Raw genomic sequence first — 26,205 nt, forward strand, 5'->3', positions numbered from 1 at the left:
TGCACTGGTTGCGCTTCTGTGGCTGACCTTTTACACCAAAAGTTTGACGTCATGGACACGATGGTAGTAAGTGGGATTTGAACCTGGGTCATAGGCAAGTGTGTTACCCACTAGGCTACTACCACCCTAAGCAGACGTACAAGATTGAAAATGTGCTGGTGCTTAAAGTGTTTCACTGTGCTGAAATTGAAACAAGATAAATGAAATAAAAATATGTAAATTAAAAGTGCATGTGTTTTAAGGGCTTGAACTTGATTATCATCTTGGCCTGATGATCTGGTTGCTGCAGCGGGGAGAGGGAACACCGGCCCAGTACATTTATCGCTGTATGTAATGTGTTTTGTAGATGCACTGTGCTTTTTCAGTGTTTAATTTCTAACATTTTACTCTGGTTCGGGTGGTAAATGCGCTCTCCGATGATGCGTTTTCAATTAACGTTGAAATGGAAGACTCTAGTATGAGGTGTGGTAGCTCTTCAATCAAATAATTCAAATTCTAATAAATGCAAAAAACACTTCTTATTGCAGTGATCAGTTAATATCTGTTCTTTACCTAATATCGCTTCCTGTCTGCAGGCTTGTGTAGGTAGTTCTCATGTAATCTGTTAACCTTACCTGCATGAATAATGCAGTCTGATCTGCAGTGCTGCTCCGCACTTTCATTAAGCTACGAGTCTTCGTTCTGGCCAGTCCTGTGGATCCTTCACTGTTTCCTTGAGTCACTCTGATTTAGCCGGTATTAAGACACTCCTAAAAGTGTTCATGAATATTTATAGTAGTAGAGTAGATATTTCAGGAGATGTTACTTTGGAGATGGCTGGTGACATAAGCAGGGAGCTTTCGGATTCATTTCATTTGCACATCTTCATGCCACCGCAAATATTTAACTACAAATATCTACTCGTTACATATAAAAACATAAATTTGGAATATTTGTAATATTGAGGTCAACTGCAGTCGCACAAGCATTTCACTGCATATCATACCGTGTGTGACTGTGTACATGACAGATCAAATTTTGTCTTCATACTCGTACGCCATCTCATAAAACTGGTATAGGTGGTATCAATCAGTTATTTTTCCCCAATGGTCTCTTAGCAAGCGCCTTTAAGAGGAGGAGGGAAACTGAATCCTTCGGTGGGATCTGCATGAATCAAGACTGCATGAGTTGTTGAGATGAGGACGTCTTTGTATCTCCAGTGATGGGAGAGTGAAAATGAGTTTGGGGAGCGGCTTGCCATGTTTGTCTCAGTGGGTTACTGAGTGTGTAACAGAGTTGTTATGTGTAGTGGTCATACATTTGGAAGTGATCCATGGGAAATTGTCTCTCCCACTGTCCTTTTTGATTGATCTTTGGCTCTTTTCTGAAAGGTTGTTCGGATTTACTTTTCTTGTTTAGGATGGACAATAATTCAATTAAATTCAGTCAATTTATTAGGCCTGCAACTAACGATTATTTTTAATAATTGATTAATCTGTCAATTATTTCTTTGATTAATCGTAGAATCGGATAAAAAAACAAACAAGAAAAGCATTCATTTCCAACCCTTTATTCAAAAACAACCAAAATCTTTAGAAAGTGCACAAACATGTTGCTCCTTGAGCTGTTATAATAATAATAAAATAAAAATGGACTAACACAAAAAACATACACATGTATGCTTTACATCTGCCAAATATAGACTTTTTTTTTTTTTTAAATAAAGTGCCACCTGAGCTGCCAGAACGATAAATCATTTATAAAAAAAATAAAGAACAATACAAATCAGAAAATTTAACAGGATTTGTTTGAATGTCAGAACTTGTTCTCTACACTACACTGCAGATGCACACACTCGCAGACGCACACACTCACAAACTCTCACACTGATACACACACACTGCAAAAAGGCTTTTCTAACTTAGTAGTTTTGTCCTGATTTCAATCCAAATCTCTAAAAAATCTTAAATCAGAAAAAATGTTTTCTGATAAAACATCTCAAAATTAAGTGATTGTTTATTTAAAACAAGCAAAATTATCTGCCAATGGGAAAACTAATCTTAATGATATATAATCTCAAACAGAAGTTTTAAGCATCACTTAATTTTCTCATGCCATTTTTCTTGTCTAGTAATCTTGATTTATTTGGACTGGAAACGAGACAAAATTACTATGTAAGAAAAGCTTTTTTTGCAGTGTAGCTATACATGACAACAGATTGAAAAATGAACGGTCCAAAAAAGGCTAGTGAATAAAAACACGTCTTTAGTCTTTTAATGCAAAGTAACTATAGCTGGATGACGGGTAAACATTTACATTTACAGCATTTATCAGACGCCCTTATCCAGAGCGACTTACAATCAGTAGTTACAGGGACAGTCCCCCTGGAGCAACTTAGGATTAAGTGTCTTGCTCATGGACACAATAGGCAAGTCGTCCACGCGGAGACGCAGACTGTGCGAACGCTGTGTCATGCCCCCTCCACACCTGTAGGTGGCGCTGTAAGTCCCCGTCTAGTTCTCCTCCGCTGCGAGTTAAACACCAGCACCAGGGACATTACGTTCCTCACTTCAAAACGGAACAAAAGTAGGATTCCGTAGCGAATTACCCTGCTGCTGAACTCCCTTCTTCCTCCTCAAACACTCTCAACATGTTTGCGTTTCAGGTGCTGGATCATTGCCGTGGTGCTCCCGTGCCGTGCCGTGCCATGTTGCTTTTGCATATTTTCGCGCAGATGTATCTGTCCTCTACCTCCGCTCTACAATTTATATACGTTTTTATTGAATCCCTAAATGCGGTTCCACGTCGGAAAACCCTGCTTGCAGCAAGGGATCTTGAAGAGAGGGTGAAAGACTGTGTGTGTGTCTAGATACTTCTGGGATGATTCATTTTAATATGGAATGTTCATACTCTATAAATTCCTCAGACTGAGCATACAGAAGATATTATCTTGGCTCTATCGGAGTTGTGGCTAACTTGTTGTTTAAAGAAGTCGTGAATATTTTTGTCTCTGCGCTGCCTTTGTGCTACTGTTGCCCCATCCTGAGTTTGTGTTTCAGGAAAAACTGACTATCTGCCTTCCGACTGGAACAGAATGTCTCAAAACGTGAATCAACAGACTAACAAAATACTGGCACAATTACAAAGAAACATTTTCACTTCTCTTAGCCATGGCTACCTTGCGTTTTCATGCTGTTAATGTTTATTGAATATTTGCATTGCTTGTTATCTAGAACAATGCTGATTTAGCATATTCATTTTATCCTTCATTGTAATGATTAGGTTCATTGCTGCAATCTGTGATATTGCTTTTAAGTCAAATGGTGTTTGATATTTAACCTGCCTTTTTAACCTGTGTGCTACCTGGTCTTTGGCAATACTCTATAGATTTTTGTGTTGTTGCAGGTGATGTTTTTGAAATGCTTGAACCCATGACTAAATAATCCCTCTGAACCTGACTGGTTAAAAGTCGCTGTGTGTAATTATTTTGTTAAGGTTAAAACCTTCTTTTTCCCTTCTAGGTAGTCGAGCCTATGTGCTACTGTCCCTCAGTCAGCAGGATGGCATTGAGCAGCACATGGATTTTGATAATCGCTTCACCCTCTTGGAGCTGTTTGCTGAGACCACCTCCTCCGAGGAGCATGGAATATCTTTTGAAGGGATTCACCTCCCACAGGTAAACAATCTGCCTTGAGTTATTGATTTATTATACGGTCCCAAATGATAATATAAAGCAGAATAGTTTTTGCATAGTATTTTTTACAGGTGCATGTACAATGAGTGTAATCAATATTTTCACACATACGTCAAAATACTGGGCCGCAGATATGAACATTGTTGACCTGTCAACTTCTTCTTTAAAATTACTGTTATAATACTATTTACTATTCTGATGTGTGTATATATATACACACACATATACATACATTCATACATGGGAGAAGCTCAGTGCTATAAAGTAAGTTTCTTATTTGCTTTCATTTGTTCATGTACATTGTTTTTATTATTTTGTTCAATTTCGTCAACTCAGTTCATTTAACAATATTTGATGATGATTTTACTGTTTTACATGAGTTGAACAGATCCTGATGATCAGGTCTTGTGCCTGAAGATATTTGTTTTTGGCAGCTTGTCTTTTAAGTCACCCATATAACAATGAAAAGCTATACCATGTTTTCTTAATACCAGTTTTCCAGTCTAGAAATAAAAAGACTGTGATAGTCAGTTTCAAAAGCAGCAATTTAACCTAAAAGCAGAAGGAATACAAAAACTGCCAAAACAGCCGTTTGCTAAAAGTCATTTAAAAACCTTTAAGAGAGCAGTTTCAGTGCTGTATCTGGCGTCCCAGAAGGGCTCATTGAGTCCATTCTTTTCTGAAAATCTGATTAATTAACTAAAAAAAAAAAAAAAAACTTTCTCCACAATTTTTGACATGACAAAGAAGACGCTCTACATTTAAACTTATTTGAATTTGTAAACAGTGTTACATGATCTATTTTGTTATAGTTATGGTCACATGACCAGCATTCATGTTTCATCTTGCCTCATTTCAGTCAAATCAGAAATGTTCCAAAACAACACTACCTGAAGATCTACTAAAATATTGATCAATGTCAAATATTTAAACTTTTTATTGATTTTCTAAATTATTTCTTTATTTTGGTATAATATTCCTTGTTCTGATTGTTCTTCTTCTGCTGAAGATTCCAGGGAAGTTGCTGTTCTCTCTGGTGAAACGCTACCTGTGTGTGACTTCTCTGATGGACAAGCTAAACACTGCAGGGGTTGAGTCCAGCTCTGAGCGATTGGATGCTGCCAGCCCATCTTCCTCCCTCTGTGGAAGCGGGCAGCAGTCGGAGCAGTCCCGAGTGCAGAGGGAATTTGAGTTCACCATGGCCATGGCCAACCTCATCTCCGAGTTGGTCCGCGTCATGGGCTGGGACCGCAACCGCCAGCCGCCGGGTCTCCCGCTGTTGTCTGGAGGGGAAGAGGTTGAAGATTGCAGCCAGCAGCGTGGCATTCGCTCCATTTTCCAGCCACGCCTATCTGCATCTCAGGTTGCTGCTGCCTCCGCCATGGCAGCTGTCTCCATGCCGCCCAAGAAGAAGACGGCCAACGGCTTCAAGTCACCTAAAGACTACAGCTCGCGCTCTGCTTACGTGGAGTACCTGCAGGACACTCTGAAGAGTGGGATGCAGGTCAGGATGCTGGAGGATTACGAGGAGGTCAACTGTGATGATGAGGGAGAGTTTCGCTACAGTAATGATGGCTCGCCGCCTGTACAGGTACCTGATCATCTCACCTCTGCCTCACTCTGTAGCAGCTCTCTTTCTCTTCTCATTATTCCCAGTTGTCTATAGAGAAAATCAGCGTAGGTCAAATTAAAATATTAACTTTACCTTATATGTAGTATCAGCAGAATCAAAATAAAAATACACACTCACCATATAAAGATGTAATTAGAGATATGACATACCCTACCTGACTCAAAACCCTAAACCTTGTCAGGTCTTGTTGGCTGCTGTGCATTTTAACACAGAGACTCCTTGTTGAATGTCTGTTTGGGTGTTTCTTTTTATATATTTTCTTTTTAACCATCAGGTGTACTGGAACTCCATCTCCAGGACATACTGGGTCCACTGGCACATGATTGAGATCATTGGTACAGGCAGCAGTGGGCAGGCAGAGAAAGACACCCAAGAGAAGGCTTCCTCTCTGACTGAGACGCTTAAACTCACAACAGGTGAATCTGTGTTAAGGTCTACATATAAATGTGGAATTCTTGTAGCTTTCTGTTACACCTTCTTGGTGTAAACACTATTTTATTGATTATAATTGTGTTTGTTTGTGGCAGTGAGTCAGACCTTCTTCTCTAAGCCTCCTGGGGGGCTGTATTCGTTGCCTTACTTGATGGACGGGCGGGAGGATGAGGGAGGTAGCCTGAGCCGGGCAGAATGGTGGGAAGTGCTGTTCTTCATCAAGAAACTGGAACCAAAGCAGCAACAGGAGGTTAACAACATCTTGCGGCAGACCCTCGATGAACAGGTCAGGGTGACAAACATGTTCACTGAAACACAACATCCACACACGAGACATGGCTGTGTATATTATATAAATGTTAGTAATATTTATTATTTGCTGTGCTGTGTGTTTAAATGCAGTCTATGGTAGTAGCAATTAGATGACTACAAAGTCACAGGTTAAAACACCCTCTTACTACCATTGTGTCCCTGAGCAAGACACTTGAGTGTCTCTAGGGGGGACTGTCCCAGTAACTACTGATTGTAAGTCCCTCTGGATAAGGGCGTCTGATAAATGCTGTAAATGTAATTGTCTCCAGTAGAGGGGAGCCTGATGTGTGGCACATGTTGAGGCCTTGCAATATTAATTTTGGTTTTAAATCATTTAGTCATAATCCGTTGTTCAGATGATAAATTATCCATGACACTACGAGTCTTGGGCAAATGATAGTTTTCATTTAAAATCTCACCTATACATTTGTAATATTTGAAGTGTACTGTTGTTCAAATGTGTATAACAACTTAGATGATGATTTATGAATTTCTTTCTATGTTTGTTTGTTTGTTTATTTATTAGATGACAGATCTGGATGATGCAACTCTGATCCAGCTATCCATCTCCAGTGAGGTGGCCTGGAAAATTCTACACTACCTGAAACAGACACTTCAGGCTTCCTGTCTGGATGACCTGCTCTGCTCGCATGCATTTGCCAAACACTACCTGCGCGTGATTGGGTTATATGATGTGGACCCCCTGGCTGATGGCCCTCTCAGCTCTAGTGGACTGGGAGACGGGTGTGTGCACTCTTCATCTGCTGTTCCACCTTCTTGCCCTTCCACCTCAGCAATAGGCTTTGTGTCCAAGAAGCTAAAGAAAGACATCCAGACAGATGTGACCAGATCTGGGAGTGACACTGAGACTGAGCTGCCCAATGAGGATGAAACAAAGTATCCTGATGACCTAGAGGAGAAAATGAAAGGTGTGTTTATTAAAAATAATAATGACGTTTGGAAGAACGTCTTAGTTCTTTTCCAAATTCATGTGACAGTAAACTGGCACTGTACTGAATCGATTTATGTGCTTCTTTAACACGTTGTTGTCTGTCCAGTGTCATCACTGAATCACTGTCCAGTGAACATCACTGAATATGCTAATATATGATGGTTAATTAATGAGTGGGTTGACTTTTTTTTGTTTGTTTAAATCTGTTTTTCCTCCCTGAATCCAGTCTTCAGCAATCCAAAGCTGCAGGGTAAGAAGACTCTGGAGAAGTTGGGCGAGGTGGTGGATATCATGAAGAAGAGCAGCTCTGATATAGGATTGCAGCTGGCTGGGATGAAGTTCATTTACAAACTCCTGGAGGAGGAAGTGCCACAAGAAAAAAGCACAGTGCGATCCGACTCAGCCCAGACTGTCTGGTGAGGTTTCTGAAAACCTTTTTACTTGAAATTTTCTTATACATTGTAATTCACCATAGATTTCCGCTGACTATGTGTCGATTTTTGGCCTTAATTTCCAAATGTGTGCTTGTCTGTTGTGTGCTAGTATGTTGACTTTCTTATGGCATGTACTGCCAAACTCATGTATGTTTTTTCTTCTCTAAGGGATAAAGTTTTGAAGATGCTGGTGGAGATGATTGGATCACAGCCTAAAGAGAATGCAATTATGGCGATGCGCCTCACCCGCACACTTATGCTGAAATATGAGTTGAGGGTCTCCTTTGCCACCGAAGGGGGCATCAAAGCCATTCTGTCATGCATGCAGGAGTACCCCACCTGCACCCAGGTGCAGCAGATTGCCCTTGCGGTACGTCATGTGCTACCAGCATAGCATCTTTCTGTAAATGACTAATATCTTGGATGTCTAGGACTCTTCCTTGCAAATATGTGATCTGAACAACACTCTCTCCTCCCTCCAGTCCCTAAAGGTCATCACTGGTGCCAGTAAACATGACCCTCGCAGTGTCGGAAGCTGTGTACCTCTGTCTGAGTCAGGCACGCAGATGATGCTAGAGATATTTGCCAGCATTGGTTCTGCTACTCCAGAAGGCTCCAAAGGACTGCTGGCTGCCATTCCTGCAGCTGTTGAACTGCTGCTGAACATACCAAAGTATGTTTAAAGCATGACCATACGTTCCCTTCCGAGGGTTATTAGACACATAACGTGTAATCATGTTCTTTTTCAGCATGCTTCACCCTGGTATATTTGCAAGGGACTAGTAATATTGTAAAGTTATTCCATGGTATATGTAAATAGACACCTGGGAAAGTAGGGGATTGTCTTCTTTTTGATGTGTTAATTCTGTACCTTATTTGATTCCCCAGGAGCACACTGTCCGTTTGTAATGGTTTGATGGTTATAATCATGCTTGTTGCCAGCCATAAAAGCCTGGCTGAGCAACTGGTGGCTTGTGGGGTCACCACTGTGTTGAGAAAGTGCCTTACTTGCCTGCGTTCTGAAGCCACTCTGGCCATCATAGCCCTCAACCACATCTCCATGGTCCACAAACTGGAGCGAAAAGGTAAGGCTTCAGGGTCTCTCCGTTTTATAAAAGGAATTTTCCATTTTTGCTAAAATACATTAAATGTTGTATTAAATGGCTTTAATTTCTTAGTATCAGGACACTAAATGATTGTATTGACATTTAATACTTTAAGCTGATGGGGACATCACCATATAATCAGCTCTTTTTTACTTAATGTAAATGAGTTAATACCATTAAACTGTGAAGTGTCTTGTTTACTTGCTTCTAGTTTTCACTTTCAAAATAGATTTTGAACAATTCAAAATTAATCAATGTGCTTTTGTGTGGAAAAAACAAAGTCACTGTGCAATATTAGTGGCGAATAAATCCTTTTGCCTGCAGAATCTAGGGAAGAGCTGGAGTTTAAGGAGCTAAAGATGCTTCAGGTGAGCCTGAAGGAGATTACTGCAACCAAGGAGGTGATCCAGACGCTGGAGCAGTTGCTGTGTGATGACTCGTCGCAGCTGGAGGAGGAGAAGAATGAAGTGACGCGCAACAGGGACACATTCCAGGACCTGGTGCGTCTTTTGGACCAACACCGAGTGGACCGAGCCGTGCAGCTCTCCATCCTCCGGTGAGGAGCTATTGCAGTGTGTAAACTGACGCACACATTATAGTCTAATACCCAACCCAGTGCCTATAGCTGTAACTTGCCCCCCCCCTGGAAATGTGCTCAACAATAACATGTTACTGGTCCTGCCCCCCTTTTTTTTTTTTTTTTTTTTTCCTGCATTAATATGTAAGGCATCCAAGTAGAGTACAAATAGATGTTCTGAGAGCATCTTGAGAACTTAGAACATGGCTGTTAGATGCTGGTTTTCTTTTATATCATGAATATTTTTGTGTTCATTTGAATCTTACATGCCAGTGTTCACTAACAGTTTATTTTCTTTCAGAATTTTGAATAAATTCTTGGACAACTACCAGGAAGACTCGCTCCCTTGGCACGAAAGCATTGAACCCTGTTTGTCTTCTATGACGGCCTTCATCAGTGACAGAGATGTGTGTAGTTATCCCCTACACTTTTTCTTTTTTTTTCTTTTTCTTTCTTAGTTTTTCATACAACTTATGATCCTTATCTCGCCCCCTCTTCCACCCTTCATCAGGTGGTACAGCAGTTCATCCGCTTCCTGTATCGGCTGGCATCCCTAAATAAGGACTATGCAGTGGTCATGTGCCGCCTGGGTACTAAAGAAGCCTTAGTGAAGGCCTTGGACAAGCACAGCACCAACCTGCTGATGGTAACTGAGCTGAGGGACCTCATCAGTGACTGTGAGAAGTACGCTAGCCTCTACAAGAAGATGACCACCAGCGTGCTGGCAGGATGCATTCAGGTAGAGTAGAGGGTAACAGATGACATGAGAGATGAAGAACAGCCACTCTGGGCTGTTTAAGAAATTCAGGACTAGTTTAAAGACTTCAGTACATGTGGAATTTGACGTTTGTTAAACTTTCTCATTTTAGATGGTCTTGGGTCAAATCGAAGAACACCGACGTAGCCACCAGCCCATTAATATCCCTTTCTTTGATGTTTTTTTGAGGAATCTGTGCCAAGGTATGTATTTTTTTTATTTTTATGGCTTATTATATACACAGCCAGTATGGTCATGACTTTTTTTCTGTTTGTGTTCACCATATTAAATATTTCTATTTAATAATATATAATACAAGCAATATTGTTAGAAAAGTTATCTTGATATTTGAAAAAAAAAAATAAAAATCTAATGTACCAATACAAATATGTGTACCACTACCATTGCAATGCTGTTTGTTTTTTGGTTTTTTTTGTTATTAGAGTTATTACCCCATCCTCACCTACATACGTTTTGGGGGACATTTTTCTGTTTTATGTTTTGAATATTTTTCTTGTATGCTTTAGGGTCTAGTGTGGAGCTGAAAGAAGATAAATGCTGGGAAAAGGTGGAAGTCTCTTCCAACCACCACCGAGCCAACAAACTTACTGATAAGAATCCCAAAACATTCTGGGAGTCAAACGGTTGCACAGGTTCCCATTTTATCAACATCTTCATGCACAAGGGGGTGGTTATTAGGTATGTTGTCATTTCACCTGGGACTTATTTAAGTGCTTTAATTGGGTTCAGGGTTTAGGTTAATTTGTTTCAGGATATCCATGATTTTATTGTGTGTGTGTGTGTGTGTGTGTGTGTGTGTGTGTGTGTGTGTGTGTGTGTGTGTGTGTGTGTGTGTGTGTGTGTGTGTGTGTGTGTGTATTTTATATATATATTCCATAAAAGAATGGATCTTTTTTTACTTTATTTATTTGTTTGTAAGTTTTTTTTTGTTTTGCTTTCTGTAGACATTTGTGCAAATATTCATCCATTTACAGGCAGTTAGCTGTGCTTGTTGCCAGTGAAGACTCAAGCTATATGCCAGCTCGAATTGTTGTGCTGGGTGGAGATGATCCCACAAGCATCAATACAGAACTTAACACTGTAAGAATATATGTGAAGCATTGCTCCTGACATGTAATGTTACATGAATCATTGATTGTATTGTTGTACTTACAGGTGAATGTGGCTCCGTCAGCTAGTCGTGTTGTTCTACTGGAGAACATGACTCGCTTCTGGTCAATCATCCAGATCAGAATTAAACGGTGTCAGCAGGTCAGGCCGAATGCTCTGTATTCTGTTTTATAACCAAATTGGGCATTGTATCACAAAAAGATTGTTGACAAAGATTCATTTAATGTTCATAATCAAATAATGTCTATAGATCTTCACCAATTTAATGCTAATTTAAGTGTAATTTTATAGTTTAGAGAAATATGTGATCAGGATTATGAAAAGTAGATTATTTGCATGTATTAGTCTGTACATCTAACAGGATTGTTTTGCAAATCAGGGTGGCATTGATACGAGGGTCCATGGTTTTGAAGTGCTCGGCCCTAAGCCCACCTTCTGGCCAGTGTTTAAGGAGCAGCTGTGCTGTCGTACCTACCTCTTCTACACAACTAAGGCCCACACCTGGTGCCAGGAGATCCTGAAGGACAAGGCCCAACTGCTGCAGCTCTTTAACAAGTGAGGCCTTTTATCTTTAACTCCTGTTAGGATAGTTTAGTGGTGGATGCCATGCATGCTTTTTGAATCTAGTATTTTTGACAAGTGTTATTGTCTAACCCTCATGCCATTTTACCCACCCAGACTGAACAGTGCTCTGAGACACGAGCAGATGTTTGCGGACCGTTTCTTACCTGACGTGGAAGCAGCAGAGGCACTCGGCCGCACCTGCTGGGAAGCCCTCATTACACCCATTGTACAGAGCATAACTGTCTCGGGTGAGAACCATGTCGGGGAAATTATGATTTACATTGCTCCATCGCACATAAAAGAGATTGCTTTAGAACTAACTTGCACCAAGTGCACCACTATGCACTACAGGGTTTCCGCAGATCCTTAAAAAGTCTTAAATGTATTTTCAAATATTAAAATATTTAACATCATTAAAATATAAATATCATTAAAAATGACTAGTAAGCCTTAATTCCAGAGTTAAAGGTCTTAAAAATACCACACATCCAATAAATCTATGTTGTGGTACCCTATAAATAATTAGACTAAATGTGTAAGATGTGTTTTTGTGTGTGAGATCGGAATTGGGATGGTAGTAGCCTAGTGGGTAACACACTTGCCTATGAACCAGAAGACTACAGAGTCACAGGTTCAAATCCCACTTACTACCATTGTGTCCCTGAGCAAGACACTTAACCCTAAGTTGCTCCAGGGGGACTGTCCCTGTAACTACTGATTGTAAGTCGCTCTGGATAAGAGCGTCTGATAAATGCCATAAATGTAAATGTAAATTACCAGAACCACCTACGGAGCTAGACTGCTAAATTCTGCACTTGCTAGCGGACATGTTCTGAGAGTGGGAGTTCTCCTTAAGCATTAAATATTTTTCTGATATTACTGTATCAGGAATAGTGAGGAGAGGAAAGTATGTTCCTACATTTATGTATTTATCTATTCTAAATCAAATGAAACAACCCTTCAAACTGCCCTTAATCTGTGGTCATGGTGCACGGGTTGAACTTCAGAAACTTCAGTGCATCAGAAAACTTTTCGTCTATGGCACCTGTCCTTTCCATATCATTCGCTGATGGTAAATTTGTTTTGGTGATTGGATAAATTTTTCCACATATTGTAAATTGTATTAAAATGTTTTTTGATAAATTGTTAATTTTATTTGCAAATCTCAGCCACCGTCGTCAGGTGATTGTGACCGCATATACAAATGTTAAACTGTGGGGCTAACTCCTGTTCTTCCATGGCAGGTGGTGAGCCAAATAAATGCAGAGTATTTATTACTTTTCACAAAAAGTACTGCTTTTTCCACTCTTGATCTCTCATTACAAATGTGCCAAAAAACCAACTAATCACAGACCAGAACAGAAAACAGCCAATCATATTTAACTTCTTGTCTGTGATTGGTTAGTTTTGTGGCAAAAGTAGCATTTTGCAAGAAAAGTAATTATTAAAATGCACATCTGGCCCACACAGTGTCTGCAAATTTGACTTCCTTAAATCTGCAGAAACCCTGCACTATAATTATGGACCTTGTTTGCTAATCTACTGTCATTTTCAAAATGTGTTGGGATGCAACTATTTCAAAGAGTCTTTACTTTTTTATATTAAAAAGCCCTAGGCATCAGTGTTTCATATCTGCATCTGATCAGATTCTCTCTTCCTAGAACCCCCTGGCCAGTCTCCCTTGTCCAGCCTGCTCAGCGAGTATCTGGCCAATTCAGAGACACTGAAACCTTATAAGAGCCGGGCTGCAATCTTTAACTCGCGTGTAAGACGTCTCACCCACCTTCTGGTCCATGTGGACACAAGCCGAGTCGATGCTGAAGAGCTTAAACCCCCTGTAAAATCCAGTAAGTCCTTCAATCTGGATACACTACATATTTGTCTGTGTTTGTGTTGGGTGGGCTGGGTGGAGTCTTCCAAACTGCCCCAGTATGTGCTAGTAGAAATGCGTTTTTTTTTTCTGCATGCTATCTCCAAGTCTATGTTTAGTTAGCCTCAAGATAGATTTTTATAACTTATAGAACTTATAATTAAAAACCAGAGCTTTCTATATGACAATTTTTTTTTTGTTTTCAGAAGGTCTAAACAGAAGCAAAGATTTAAACAGTAAGTAACAGCATAGCAGCTGTAAAGTAGGCCATCATTATTTGTTGTCAGGTGTTGTCCATTTTCCTATAATTTACCTTCATGATTTTCTTTTTTATGAAACTACCTCATACACATTCATTTTTGAGAACATCTCTTTTCCATTTCTGTCTGGTTCATAGGTTAAGTAGAATTAGATATAACAAAAATGGAATAAACGTACATTCCCAAATGTTCGAGCAGCTTTGGTTAGCAATATTGTGCCTCTGTTGCAGATGGTAAAGAAGCCAAAAATAAAGAAGCATCTGTCATATCATCATCCTCTGCAGTAAAGCCCAAAGTAAAGGGCACCACCAGCAGCATTGCAGGGATTGCACTGTGCTGGCAGGGTGTGGTCCAGAAACAGGTGAACCAGTTAGAAGTGTTCTTTATCCTTGTATTTCTTTGTTTGGTTTAATTTTCATAGGAATGAAATGGAGAATTGAGTTTGCGGATGTCCTTGTCTGTCACTAGTACAATGCATATCAGTAGGCTAAAATTCTGGTGCTCCTGGTCTTCTCAGGTGAAGGAGTTCCTTGACTCCATGTGCAATCGTTCAGACTTTGTGGAGTGTTTCAGGAACATGTACCTCCATCTGAAGAATGCCATGGAGGAACTGTTTGGCCAGCAGACAGCATTTGTCCTGGCACTTCGGCAGGGCTTCTCTGCAGCACTGTTACAGCTCTCCATACTTACAGCCATGCATGTGAGTCTCACAGCAAACTCATTTTACCTGTCTAAAACAGTACTAAGTATTTTCTTTTATAAAGTGCATAGTTGTACAGTTTAGTTCAGTATTTATAACCATCTTTCATTGTTTTAGGTAAAAAAATTAATAAGCTTGTTTTGACTGCCTTTGGTTGGTACTCTCCACCAAATTCCAAAACAAAAAATCCTCAGTATCTTCTTCTCCAGTCAGAACATCTCTCTTTTATAAACGAATCACCAAACTTGGTGTTATTTTTGATTCACATCAAAGCCATATCAAGCACATTTGGTAAACTCCAGCCCACACTCTCACTCTCTGATGCAGAAAAACCAGTGCATGCCAACATCACATCAAGACTGGATTATTGTAACATGCTTCTCATTGGAATTTCTGACCAGAAAATTCAGAACAACATGGCCAGGATTCTGATGAGAGTGGAAACACAAACACATATCTAAAAGAATTCTTGACCCCCCCAATGTCACCCACAAATTCTCCGTTCTTCCAACGCCCACCTTCTTCACCTCTACCTCCACATTTGAGAGGTCCACGGGATGTGGCATGCTTTAAGAAAAGCCTGTTTTTATTTATCAAATGTTTTTTTTTTATTGTCTGTTTGCCCATTGAGCATTTTTTGAGCATTATAAATTAAATGTATTATTATTATTTATTATGATTATTACCTGTGCATCAGTTAGAACATTTTTATAAGTCCTTTCATTCTCAGTTGGAAAGGGAAAGGTTGCTTTTCAAATGATCAACTTTTAATGAGTTTATATGTGCATGCAGGTGAGTGAGCGGTTTGCCCAGTACATCGATCTGATGATCCAGGAGAGTGGGAGCGACTCTGGGAGTGTAGAAATGCTGAACCAGCTGCAGCAGTTCTTAGAGCCTATGCTCTTCCTTTCAGGACTAGAGCTGGCTAACACATTTGAACATTTTTACAGGTAAAACCTAGCAATTTGCATAATTGGCTGTTATTATATTACATAGTGTTATGAGTTTCCTATGTCAAATTAATATTTTCTTATTAACAATTTCTTGTTCACCTCTCCTGTTCTGCAGACATTACATGGGTGACCGACTGCTTGGTCAGGGGAAGGTGTGGCTAGAGAGTGCTGTGGTCGAACAGATTGGCACCTGCTTCCCCAACAGGTTCCCCCAGCAAATGCTGACCAACCTGAGAGCATCTGAAGAGCTGCAGCAAGAGTTCCACCTCTACCGTCTGCAGCAACTTGACAAAAGCCTGCAAGATCTGGATGAAGAGGTAAGGATGTAATGAAGGGACCAGAATGGTCTTCTAATCTAAACTGACTATCATAGAGACAAACACATGGCTGTGGTGAACTGTGTCTCAGACTATGGAGGACCAGCCATCGGAGCCAGAGGAGGAGAGTGAGGTGAAGGTTTTGGTCCTTGCTCCACGTTGTTGGGCTGTGTCCTCCCCCTGCTACCTGGATGACCCCAGCAGGCACTTCCCTGCTCAGCTCTACAGCTACCTGTCTGAGTTCACAGAGTTCTACGCCGACAGTCAGTGTATTAAATTGTGAAGTGTTATATGGTACATTTGGTTTTTTTTCGGTAAGTGCATGATTAATGTCTTTGTGCAGGCCAGAGCATGTACAGTGTGAACCATAGAAAGCCACAGAGACTGCAGTGGACATGGTTGGGTCATGCTGAGCTGCGTTATGAATCTTTCACGCTCTGTGTCTCGACGCTGCAGATGTACATCCTGCTACAGTTCAACCAGAAGGAGGTAAAGACATTCATCCTTCCCTGTTTTGATTTTGGATTAAGGGCATTGTTGGTTTAATATCTTAATGGGAGACAACGTATTTGGTATAATTGTGAGATTTCATTGCTGTGTGATTTGTAAGAAGTTATCTACATTTCTCTATTTCAGGAGGTGTCTGTGGAGTCCCTCCAGCAGACCACAGGTCTCTCAATGGCAGTGTTGGCTCATGCTCTGAAACCCCTAACAGGGCAAAAAAGCATCCTGATCCAGGACCCTGTGAAGGGTGACTGAATTTTTTTGTATATTCTTAAGCTATAAATTTCATACAAATCCTTATTTGGAAAATATGATCTCACTTAGGCCTAAGCAGCTTTCAGTTTTAACATGTGTTTACATTGAGCAAAGTGCAAAATAATCACTGTTGACATTTATTTCATTTAAACACACCAAATTGTGTTTAAATGAGCCACTAACCTAATTCTTTGCTTTTGGTTGAAGGGATTCTGAGCCTGAACCAGCAGGTTCTGGATCAGGGTTCGGTCAGCCGCAGCTACAGTTACCTGCTGCCCAAGCAGACCTATCTGAATGTGGACGAGGATGCTGCACGTACCCTGGAAAGGAAAAGGAATTACATATACTGCCTCATTGTTCAGATCATGAAAACAGAGCGGGAAATGCACATTGATAACCTGGTGTTCAAGGTAAGAAGTATATCTTGCATATTGTTTATTTGCTTGTTCATAAAGAAATTACACTATATCAACTTTGAATGCCTAGTGTTGACATTTGAACTAATCAATTTTTTGACTATCCATGGTACAATATTTAATATAACTTGAATTTTCTTGGTCAGTTTCCCATTCATGTATTAAGCCTAGTCCTAGTTCTTTATTAGTCTATGGGAAACTGACCCTATATGTGCACTTGCTGATATGAATGTTAATTGGTGGGCTGCTGATCACTTTTTCCACATGTTGAAATGTTCCAAAGATACAGCAACAAAGTGTTGAGCAAAAGCTTCAATTACTTATGTACATGTGATTTTCTCAGTTGTTTTCATTTATAATAAATTTGCCAAAACCTCAAGTATACATTTTTTTTTTATGTTGTCCTATGTGTAGAATTCTGAGGAAATTTAATGAATTTATTCCATTTTGGAACAAATAGTGTGAAAAGTGATGGATGCTCTGTATATTTGCTTTTGAGGGGTGTTAAAAAAATCATCAAAATCAATGCATAGATTAAAAAATGTATTTCTTTAAAACCATAAGTTGAGCTGGTACTGGTGATTGTCTTGATGCTGTGTCGAGAGGGCTCATGCTTAGTTTGCCGGATGATTAGACTGAATTTTTTCAGGAGTTTAACTCCTGAATTTAAGTTTAAGCACACGGAGTAATATTTCTTGAAAATGTTGATGCTTGAATGTTTTAGTGAATGTATTATCACAAAATTGTTAGGGCAAAATATTCCTACATTGTCAATGCAACAAAAAAAATTCAATTGAGAATCATTTCTAAATCAAAATTTTATTGTGTGAATTTTTTAATATATCACTCATATTATTGTTACTGCCATGTCATTCATACTCCCCGGTCTCTGCTGCAGGTGCTGGACACGTGTCAGCAGCAGGAGTCGTCTCGCACACCCGGCTCTGTGCGCTTCAGCTGCAGCACTACAGACGTTCTGTCCTGCATCATGCACGTCATCAGCAAGGGCTACATCAGGCGCAACGAAGACAACCCGCACATTGTGGAGTTCCTGCCGGAGGATCCTTCCACCCCACAGAAGGGCCAGGCACAGTTTTCTTTCAGCAAGGTCGACCTGAAAAAGAGCAGTTCTGGTGGCAGTGGAAGCAAGGCAGACATCAGGTGTGCGGACGACCCTTGACCTCTGAGGGTGTTTCTGTGGCAGGGTGTCTGTGTCCTCACTCTCCTCAGGGCTGGTGTGTGTTGTCACTTAAAAGGAGGGCAGATTTTTGCTGTCGCTGTGCTTTTTGTCTCTGAACGTTTTGGCATGGCTGCCCTTCTCCTCTTCGCCTGCCGTTTCTTTATCACCCTGTGTTTATCAGGGAATTGCCATTGGCGGGGAAATAACATGACACTTTCTCTGTGAAAAGCTGTAATTTTTCTTTACTTATCATAATATAATAAATATGGGGCACTTATTTAATACATTCTGCTTTGTTCTTTCTCATGTCTGCATTTCAATGCACTTTGGTTAAGAGTTCGTGGCTTTGTGTATCTGAGAAGGAGGTTTTTTTTTTTTCATGATTCCAGTCGTTTGGTTAGCCTGTGGCTCAGCATCTAACTCAACAGTACTATATTGTCATGTCATATCTGCAACCAATTAATCAATTTGCGTTCTGATATTTTCCAAGTTGGAAAGCTATACCAACACATGTTTTACTAATTTTCAAGAAATAAAGAAACATCTTGAATTTGATCGTTTGGTCCTTTTTTTATGTGTGATCATTCAGTATTAGATTCCTATGCCTGATTGTAGTTAATTATTCTAAATTACCAACATTGCTAAATATTTCTAATTCTGTAACGTCTGCTCAAATGTTTATCTTAACATAGGTGCATAATGTGTTTGCTGTCTTTTTAAGCGTTATGGTAATGTATTCATTACTAGAATAATACTGAGCCAGGAAAGAAACATGATTGCAGAAAATGCTGAGTAAGAAGTCAAATTATGCATTGACTGTGTGAAGGCACTGAAGGCTCTTTTTTGATATGCACTGAAGACACTTTGATATGCCTGTGACATGCTGTGTATGTATCATCCTCTCTGCAGCCTGGGCGGTCTGGCTATAGCTCCCCAGCGGGCAGAAGATGGAGTGCTGGAAGCTGTTCTCTTCTCCATGGGCCGCACCATGACCCAGGACGAGGTGAGGCAGCTGATGCAGCGCACCGTCCAGCAGGTGTCTGGCACCCTCAGCCTGGATTTGGACCGTGCCGAGCACTTGCTGATTCACTGCAAGTGGAACGTGGACCTCCTCATCCAGCGCTACATAGATGACCCTGATGCTCTGGTGTTGGCCGCTGGCCTGAAGATCCGCAACCCTCAACCCTCTGCCAGCGTCACGTTACAGTGCCCTGTGTGTCTCGTGTCTCAGCCTGGGGATTCGGAGCCAGTTCCCACCCTATGCTGTGTGCATTACTGTTGTAGGGTGAGTCTTTTTGCATGAACATGATCCATGTCACGATTGGCTCGTCCCACTTTTTTTTGTGCCATGCAAACATAGTTTGAGATGGCAATTAATTTCTGTGCAGTATCCCTTTAAAATGTACTGATTGCTTTAGTTTAACAGTTGTATCTCATATGTCTTGTTGAGCTGCTGGATGTTTTCTCTTCTTTTGCAGTCCTGCTGGCAGGAGTATCTGACCGCCAGAATTGAACAGAACCTTGTGATGAACTGTAATTGTCCCATCACGGATTGCCGTGCCCAGCCCACGTCCCAGTTTTTCTACAACATCCTCACTGACAAAGACACAGTCACCAAGGTGTTGTTTTTTTTTTTTTTTGCTTTTTTTTGCTTTTTTTCATTGTTAGGGATAGGGATATAATGATGCACTCAAATAATATTTCATATTATAATAAGGCATTAGTAATAAAAAATAACATTGTTAAACAAATATAAAATAATTAAGTATAAAATAAGTAAATACAGTGTCTTGCATGTGTAGCCCTGTGATGCAGGGAATACTCAAACCTGCTTGGGTGTCTTAGTTTACAATGTTTCACACGTACTGTGTTTCACATGCTCACTGCCATTGTGAGTGAGGGAGATGGTGGTGGTTAATGATGGCTTCCATTTTTATTTCACCAGGCCTGAACCCTAACAAATGTATTGCAAATTCATATTTTAATCCCTACTCATTACTTCGGTTCCACAGTATAAAAATGCTCTCCTCCGAGGATACGTGGAGTGCTGCTCCAACCTCACCTGGTGCACTAACCCCCAGGGCTGTGACCAAATCCTGTGCAAGGAGAATGTGGGCAGTATGGGGACCTGCTCCAAGTGCTGCTGGTCCTCCTGCTTTAACTGCAACTTCCCAGAGGTACCGCAATGTCACTAGCTGCATTTCTATGTACTGAGTTGCACAAATGTTGAAAGGGTTTTCTTTCAGTGACGTTATTCTCCATCCAGATATACAGTGGCATGTATTTTAAAATGTAAAAGTGTCATCATTGGAAGAATGTTTTAGCCATGCATACTTGATTTTGAAAATGTTTCCTTTTCCTTCTCATACTTTGTCCCACTCTCTTGCTCAGGCTCACTACCCAGCCAGCTGCAGCCATGTCTCCCAGTGGATGGATGATGGTGGCTACTATGATGGGATGAGCATGGAAGCACAGAGCAAGCACCTTGCTAAACTCATCTCTAAACGGTGCCCCAGCTGCCAAGCTCAGATTGAGAAGAATGAGGGCTGCCTACAGTAAGTTCCCACAATTCTTAAAGGCCAACCCCATTACCATGACCATCTAAGACTGGGTGCTCAGATCCTGAATTCTTTCCACCCATGTTGAAGCCTCATTGCTTATTGACATGTAGATATGATCCATGCATGCTTATTTTACTAGCACAAAATAATTTATTAAGCTTCCTGTGTTTTTTTTTCCCCTTTTCTAAACTTGTTGTGTGTGCTGCCTACATAGTATGACGTGTGCCAAATGCAATCATGGATTTTGCTGGAGGTGTTTGAAACCTTGGAAACCAACTCATAAAGACTATTACAACTGTTCAGCCATGGTGAGTTGTTGTTGATTTATAGTATTACATACTCAAACGTTACTCTTATGTAATATCACCATTTTCAGGTCAGCAAAGCAGCCAGGCAGGAGAAAAAGTTCCAGGACTACAATGAAAGATGCACTTTTTACAATCAGGCTAAGGTAAAGGGGACTCCTTCAAGATTAGATTATTGCCTAATTATTTGTTGGATTTATTTAGGTTGCAGTAAAAAATTATTTTGTAAAGTCTGCAAATTGTTTTGTCTTTGCCTCTCTGTGCAGGATTTTGCTATAGGCCTAGAGAACAAGGTCTCTTCAATCAATGAAGCCTTGCAGATGAAGTCGTTGACATTTGTGATCGATGCCTGCAAAATTCTGGCCCAGGCTCGCAAGGTAGGGAACAAACCAATACAACTCGAACTGTAGTCTACTTAACATGCCCAGGGGCTACTGATGCATGAAATATCGGACTGGACAATACATGTCAAAAATTCTAAAATTCACATATAGAATTAATTTTATTATTTATATTACAATGGTAACCAAATAATTGGGTGTAATGATAACTTACACAAACTACATTGATGGAATAGCTGAAATATAGTGTATTTAGTATTTATTTACTACATGGTATTTATTCAGATATTTGATGCTTTTTGTGAAACAATAATTTACAATTCAGCTCTAACGTCAAATGAACTGAAGATTGGATTATAAATTTCACCACGTGGGTGTCTGCTGAGTTCTAAACTATTATGGATCTCTGCGGCAGGTGCTGGCCTTCTCCTGTGTGTACAGCTACTACAACCAGGACACAGAAAAGATGGATGTGATGGAACAGCAAACAGAAGCTCTGGATCTTCACACTAACGCCCTACAAATTCTGCTGGGTGAGGGATGTAGATAAACCTATTATTGATTGCTAATTAAACATAGAGGTAGTGTTAAGTTATACGTTATAGTAAATATAATATATTGATTTTGTGTCCTCTGGGCCCTTGTCCTTGTTTCTGTTGGGAAACAATTGTTTGGTCCATTCTAAAGAAATCACATGGGTTACAAAGTCATTCCAGACCTTGTTTGTGTTGTAAATGACTGGGAGCTGGAAATGGCTGATGATGAATATCTGCATACGTGTAGAGATCAATTATCATATTCAAATGGAATTGTGTGTTCATTATCACAAGCTTCATTCATAATTTGAAATCCCTTTTAAATCACCTTAGTGGGAAAACAGTTGCCCTGAGTAAAGAAGCAATAAAGCTGTCTTTCACATTAGTACAGTATCTAATGCATTAGCAAATGTGGACTCCACTACATTGTGATTTCAAACTTAGTCAATGTTTTTCATATTAAATTAAGGACATTTCTAAATGGTGCAAGTGTTTATGCTTCCTGTGACTGGTGTGCTTTCTCTCTGCTGCTTGTAGAGGAGACTCTGCTACAGTGCACTGACCTGGCCTCCTGTGTGCGCCTGTTGAAACCTGAGCACCTTAACACTGGCTTGGAGCTCATCCGTCGCATCCAGGAGCGCCTAGTAGCCATCCTACAACACTCAACACAGGTAAACTAGTAAATCACAGCTCAACCTGCCATCAACACTCTAGATATCTGTGGATATACACATTTTAGCTTTGGATTAGTATTAAATAGATGTATTGATTTGCATGGACGTAACTCATGAACATATTTCCCCATATTCACTACCCACAATAAGTTAGGGATATAGGGATATCGTTATTTAAATGAGTGTTTTTCCTATTTGTTCTGAATTATAATGAAATAAGTAAAACTTCCCTTTGATATTACTAATAATGTATGAGAAGAAACGCCATTTTCATTAGTTTAATATTCATTACCCCAAAAATGTAGACAATAACAGGGATAGCCCCAAATAATAAAAATTGACAATGTTAGTAGCGGGTGTTTCCACCATTTGGCGCAATGACAGCTTGACAGTGATGTCTCATGCTCCTCACCAGCCTCATGATGTTCTTCTGAGGCAATGCGTTCCACTCTTCCACAAGTGCTACATGCAGTTCTGCCAGGTCACGTAGGGGTGGGGTACGATCATTCAGTCTCTGCTTCAACTGGTCCCAGACGTGCTCTATGGGGTTCAGGTCAGGGGACAATGATGGCTGTACCATATGAGGCACTCCAACTTCCTGAAGTCAAGCTTTGACAATTGTTACAATATGGTTGGGGGTGTGCTGGTGGAATTGGGGGATGGGTTCTATGATGTCTCTGAGCCATGTACAATAACCAAATCTATTTTGCACTGACTGGTGATGCCTGACTGGTGATGCCCAGACTGTTGCACCTTCTCCACCAAAGCAAACTCTGGTGTCCATGTTGACCTCAGCGTATGGCTCAACTCACCTTCTCCAGCAACACTGATAACCCTCATTTCTGTGGGAGGTGACCTGACACTCTGCATGAACACTGCCGCATTGTCCAGGTCACATGGTCTTGTGCCCACTGCAAACGTTCACGGCGGTGTCTTGGTGTCAGTGGAGTCATCTGGCATTCAAGCCAAAGTGATTGACTCGGTTGTGAATGGTTGATCTGGAAACCCTAGTACCCCTCGCATCTCATAAACAGGCCTGCAGCCGTGTGGCAGTTGAATTACGATGACAGAGTTCGTAGATCCTTAGGTACTGGTCATCATTGTAGTCTGGCACTCGTGGGGCTCCACTCCTGGTCTGTCATGAACTCTGCCAGTAGTTCTGTGTCTTGATGACACTTTGAGACGCACCCAGTTCACGAGCAACATCTGACTGCCAGCCACCAACCCGAAGGTGCGCCATGGCCTGGTGACACTGGTCGTCCGTTAAGTGAAGTTGTGTGTTCATGGCTGTTTAAATGATGAACTTGGAATGACTTACTGACAATACCAGCTTTTTATACCCACAGAATGTTGAAATTGATGCCACATTGAGAATGTGTCTCTTGGTATTGGCCACAATATAAAGCACACCTGTACACAATGAGACCATTACATGGAAAACACAAAATGAGGTGTGTCTTTCACCCCAATACAAATTGCCCCCTGATCCCCAAAATGTCTGAAGTGAAACAAACACAGTTTGTATGACATCCACTACGTCTCTCACAATATCCCTAACTTATTGTAAGTACTGTGTATTCATTTTAATAAAAGCAGATTTCAGCTGTATTCCATGATTTCCATGAGGTCTTTAACTTTTACATTTTCTGGAAACACAATGACACATTCTTCATTTTGAAATCTAATTTTTACAATTTCATGACTGATTTTTATATGATTTACTACCACCTTGACTTATCACTTATAAACGCAGGTGAAAACTCTCTACTTTTCCTTTATTACAGGACTTCAGAGTTGGGTACCAGTGTAAAGCAGGCTCAGAACAAGAGATGGCCCAGTCCTCCAATTTGACAAACCAGTCAGACACCAACAAAGAGTGAGTTTTTCTACATGTTTGTGTATGTGGACATATGATTTTGTGCATATGATTTTGGTGTCATTGCACTGCATAAAAAATTATTTAACAATAGAATGTAAGTCAGTTATACCTGCATTTGTTACTCTTTATGTCTGTTCAGGTCCAAGTCAGACCGGGGTTCTGACTCTGGTGACTCTGATAACAACTACACAGGGGAGGATGCAGGAGAAGCCGAAGAAGACGATGAATATGATGACGATTATGTCCCAGAGTGGCATGAGGATTACGATGAGGAGGATATTGATGAAGATGACTTCTTTTCTGATGATGATGAATCTGAGAACCTGGAGAGGGGCTTTGGTCCTTTTGACTAAATTTAAACCGATTCCAATAGGTTTTATCTTAAAGTGCTGCAGCATTGAAGCATTTATTCTTATGGTTCAAGCTTTGTTTCAGAAGGACCGGCGCTACTGAACCCATAAAAAACATCACCATGGGCTGGCACTGCAACCACCACATTCAGCTTATAATGATAATTATTTTAAAAGCATTAAATACAATAAAAATGGTGGTTAATGCCATTCCCAAAGTTTGTGGTCAGCAATTTTGAGTTGACCTTTGGTGGTTGCTTATTAAGTAAAACTGGTGCAGCATCCACACTATGTTCCCTTTGATGCTCTTCAGATATTTTATGAATGCCGGTGAGAACAGTGATTTAAAAAAAATGGAGGAAAGAAAGACATTGCTACTGATTGACTTTTTTTATTTTGATTTGGTATGGTATTATTACTGTTTACTTTGTATGAAAAAGAAATTGTTCGAAAAGCTTGTTGAAAGCTTTTGTTCGTTCATTCATATTTCATGCATTTAATCTGCCTTTTGTGTTCAACAAACTGTTTAGCTGCAATTGTTAAGAGGAGGCATAATATGTTAATATTTTTTGGAGGAAACCTTTAAAAAGAACTTTTGACTTTGAAGATGTGTTCATGAGATGCATTGGGGAGATTATGTGATGCTGTTGGAATAGTTCTGTACAAGACATCACCATAGAATGGCCTGGAGATGTGGTGGCCCTGCCAGGCACCAGATAAGTAGATAAAGAAATATGGCAAGCCTTTTTCATTGAAGCTGTCATTGCAATAATTATTTCCAAGTATTATAGTGCATTGCATTTTATGCTAACTTACGGGCTTTGATTTATTTTTTCTTAAGAAGAAAAAAAATTACATTTTTGAACTCTTTGTTCACCTTGTTCTCTTATGTTGAGATCCAATATCTTGTTAGGTCCAGTTGGAATTTGATGTAAGTTAAGAGATCCTTATATATTCATATATTGTTTGTCTTCTATGATCTCTTTCAGACTTCGAAAAAAGAAGTTGTGCTACTTTGACTAACTAAATAAAAGGCTTTTCTCCTTATGTTAATGTGTGTGTGTTCTAAACTTTTAGTGTGATAATGTGGGAACACTATTTCAGGATGTCTCCGGCCAAGCTGTACATGTTTAACTCTTTTATGGTTAACTGTACTCGAGCTTTTGAATATGAATACTCATACTTATCCAAATCACCTGTTAGCAGGTTGTACTTACTCTATTTCAAAATGTTCCATCCATTTCTCAGCAGGTACGTCAAATAAATGAACAATCTGTGGTACACTACTGGTACCAAAGGTGCAGAAGGGTCACAGCTGGGAGCAGATCCTTCTCCTATAGAGCTCCGCAGTTGTGGAACAGCTTGCCTGTCAGTGTCCGGGATTCAGACACAGTCTCAGTGTTTAAATCCAATCTCAAAATCTGTTTTCTCTGGCTTTTTGCTAAAGTCCTAGACCCTCATTTCACTTGATTTTGACTCAGTGTCAATTATAAAGTCCAGTTTATCACAGAGTCCCCCTGTTAGACACAGACA

The 26,205-nt window shown here is 40.2% G+C and overlaps 1 protein-coding gene across 3 annotated transcripts in view; it reads left to right on the forward strand.

Annotated features, from left to right (window-relative positions):
• The window catches only part of cul9 (cullin 9), a 28,993-nt gene extending 3,274 nt beyond the window's left edge, over positions 1 to 25,719 (forward strand). The window contains exons 3-42 of one of the 3 annotated variants that reach the window (XM_028989236.1): positions 3,501 to 3,655; positions 4,683 to 5,264; positions 5,581 to 5,722; positions 5,834 to 6,024; positions 6,577 to 6,979; positions 7,229 to 7,418; positions 7,605 to 7,806; positions 7,919 to 8,109; positions 8,325 to 8,521; positions 8,867 to 9,098; positions 9,421 to 9,526; positions 9,631 to 9,858; positions 9,989 to 10,079; positions 10,404 to 10,575; positions 10,842 to 10,977; positions 11,053 to 11,148; positions 11,387 to 11,562; positions 11,686 to 11,819; positions 13,233 to 13,418; positions 13,648 to 13,677; positions 13,932 to 14,062; positions 14,219 to 14,401; positions 15,194 to 15,351; positions 15,470 to 15,671; positions 15,763 to 15,934; positions 16,015 to 16,160; positions 16,308 to 16,422; positions 16,638 to 16,840; positions 17,745 to 18,007; positions 18,936 to 19,311; positions 19,505 to 19,645; positions 20,039 to 20,203; positions 20,418 to 20,581; positions 20,802 to 20,895; positions 20,964 to 21,038; positions 21,159 to 21,269; positions 21,649 to 21,766; positions 22,307 to 22,440; positions 24,228 to 24,319; positions 24,462 to 25,719. In XM_028989236.1, coding sequence (XP_028845069.1) covers positions 3,501 to 3,655; positions 4,683 to 5,264; positions 5,581 to 5,722; positions 5,834 to 6,024; positions 6,577 to 6,979; positions 7,229 to 7,418; positions 7,605 to 7,806; positions 7,919 to 8,109; positions 8,325 to 8,521; positions 8,867 to 9,098; positions 9,421 to 9,526; positions 9,631 to 9,858; positions 9,989 to 10,079; positions 10,404 to 10,575; positions 10,842 to 10,977; positions 11,053 to 11,148; positions 11,387 to 11,562; positions 11,686 to 11,819; positions 13,233 to 13,418; positions 13,648 to 13,677; positions 13,932 to 14,062; positions 14,219 to 14,401; positions 15,194 to 15,351; positions 15,470 to 15,671; positions 15,763 to 15,934; positions 16,015 to 16,160; positions 16,308 to 16,422; positions 16,638 to 16,840; positions 17,745 to 18,007; positions 18,936 to 19,311; positions 19,505 to 19,645; positions 20,039 to 20,203; positions 20,418 to 20,581; positions 20,802 to 20,895; positions 20,964 to 21,038; positions 21,159 to 21,269; positions 21,649 to 21,766; positions 22,307 to 22,440; positions 24,228 to 24,319; positions 24,462 to 24,675 — 7,097 coding nt within the window. In that variant the 3' untranslated portion in view covers positions 24,676 to 25,719. The remainder of the gene's footprint in view (positions 1 to 3,500; positions 3,656 to 4,682; positions 5,265 to 5,580; positions 5,723 to 5,833; positions 6,025 to 6,576; positions 6,980 to 7,228; positions 7,419 to 7,604; positions 7,807 to 7,918; positions 8,110 to 8,324; positions 8,522 to 8,866; positions 9,099 to 9,420; positions 9,527 to 9,630; positions 9,859 to 9,988; positions 10,080 to 10,403; positions 10,576 to 10,841; positions 10,978 to 11,052; positions 11,149 to 11,386; positions 11,563 to 11,685; positions 11,820 to 13,232; positions 13,419 to 13,647; positions 13,678 to 13,931; positions 14,063 to 14,218; positions 14,402 to 15,193; positions 15,352 to 15,469; positions 15,672 to 15,762; positions 15,935 to 16,014; positions 16,161 to 16,307; positions 16,423 to 16,637; positions 16,841 to 17,744; positions 18,008 to 18,935; positions 19,312 to 19,504; positions 19,646 to 20,038; positions 20,204 to 20,417; positions 20,582 to 20,801; positions 20,896 to 20,963; positions 21,039 to 21,158; positions 21,270 to 21,648; positions 21,767 to 22,306; positions 22,441 to 24,227; positions 24,320 to 24,461) is intronic. The other 2 variants (XM_028989237.1, XM_028989238.1) reach the window with 2 other exon arrangements.
• Positions 25,720 to 26,205: the final 486 nt, after the last annotated feature.

The sequence above is a fragment of the Denticeps clupeoides genome, chromosome 8 (genome assembly GCF_900700375.1).
Source record: "Denticeps clupeoides chromosome 8, fDenClu1.1, whole genome shotgun sequence".
Taxonomy (NCBI): domain Eukaryota; kingdom Metazoa; phylum Chordata; class Actinopteri; order Clupeiformes; family Denticipitidae; genus Denticeps; species Denticeps clupeoides.